The sequence below is a fragment of the Aspergillus nomiae genome (assembly GCF_001204775.2).
Source record: "Aspergillus nomiae NRRL 13137 chromosome Unknown contig00927, whole genome shotgun sequence".
In the NCBI taxonomy this organism is placed as follows: domain Eukaryota; kingdom Fungi; phylum Ascomycota; class Eurotiomycetes; order Eurotiales; family Aspergillaceae; genus Aspergillus; species Aspergillus nomiae.
The window spans coordinates 481-1,339 of NW_015378980.1; the positions used below are offsets into that span (position 1 = coordinate 481).

Consider the following 859-nt stretch of genomic DNA (forward strand, 5'->3'; position numbering starts at 1 on the left):
GACATGTAACCCACCAAGATAGATAAGTCGGGTGAAGTCACTAGTACTAATAATATTGAAAAAGCCTTGTGTATCGATCAACTAGATTGTGAGTTACATTTAAGTGTTAACTAACTTAGTAGCTGACATGCTTGAGTGGGGCTTAGGTAGCTTACCCCAGATATATATACTCTTGGAATGGATGAGATGCGACCAGGGTTCAATATTCTAGCATCGCTCTCCATATATCTTGCCACCAAATCAAAGGAAACATTTTATATAGGAATATCCAAAAGCCTCCCCTGGCTCGACGAAATACCAAGTGAAATAGCCCGGATAAATAGAAACTAATGTTGATTTCAGTGGTGTTTCATTAAAGACATCGCGTAGAACGTAGAATAAGAAATTGGGAAGATCTAATACTAGTAGGCATATCTAGCACCCTCAATTACCTCCTCTAGCAGCATACATTGACTAGTCATTCAACGATAGATCATACAGCGCCTCCCCTCCTACAGCCTCCATTCCTCCGGCCTTTCATTCCTTCTTGGCCTTCTTGAGCGCCCTCTTCTTCGGTACTCGGATCAGCCAGTACAAAAAGACTGCGGCTGCCGTGTTGAACACGATATACACAAACAATATTCCGACATTACGCCACAGCTCCGAGGCTTTGATATGCACCCCCGCCAGGAATTGATCCGTAGTGGACATGGTACATACTTGGCAGTCGCTGTTGGCCTCGGGGTTGAGCAAGGTGCTTTTCGTCATCTTGGCAAACGCTTCGAGGTAGCCCGAGCAATTCTGACCTCCGGGGGGTGGTATATGAAGCACCTCAATATCCGAGCACTGGACTGGGGCCCAGCTATCCCAACCGTCATGA

At 45.8% G+C, this 859-nt stretch overlaps 1 protein-coding gene across 1 annotated transcript; it reads right to left on the reverse strand.

The window, feature by feature from the left end:
- Positions 1 to 516: 516 nt before the first annotated feature.
- Positions 517 to 840, reverse strand: ANOM_011918 (putative ATP-binding cassette transporter; the record flags this gene model as incomplete). Its single annotated transcript, XM_015557170.2, has 1 exon — positions 517 to 840. A coding segment is annotated over one exon (324 nt), but the record flags the coding sequence as incomplete, so codon positions are not given.
- Between the last annotated feature and the right edge of the window lie 19 nt (positions 841 to 859).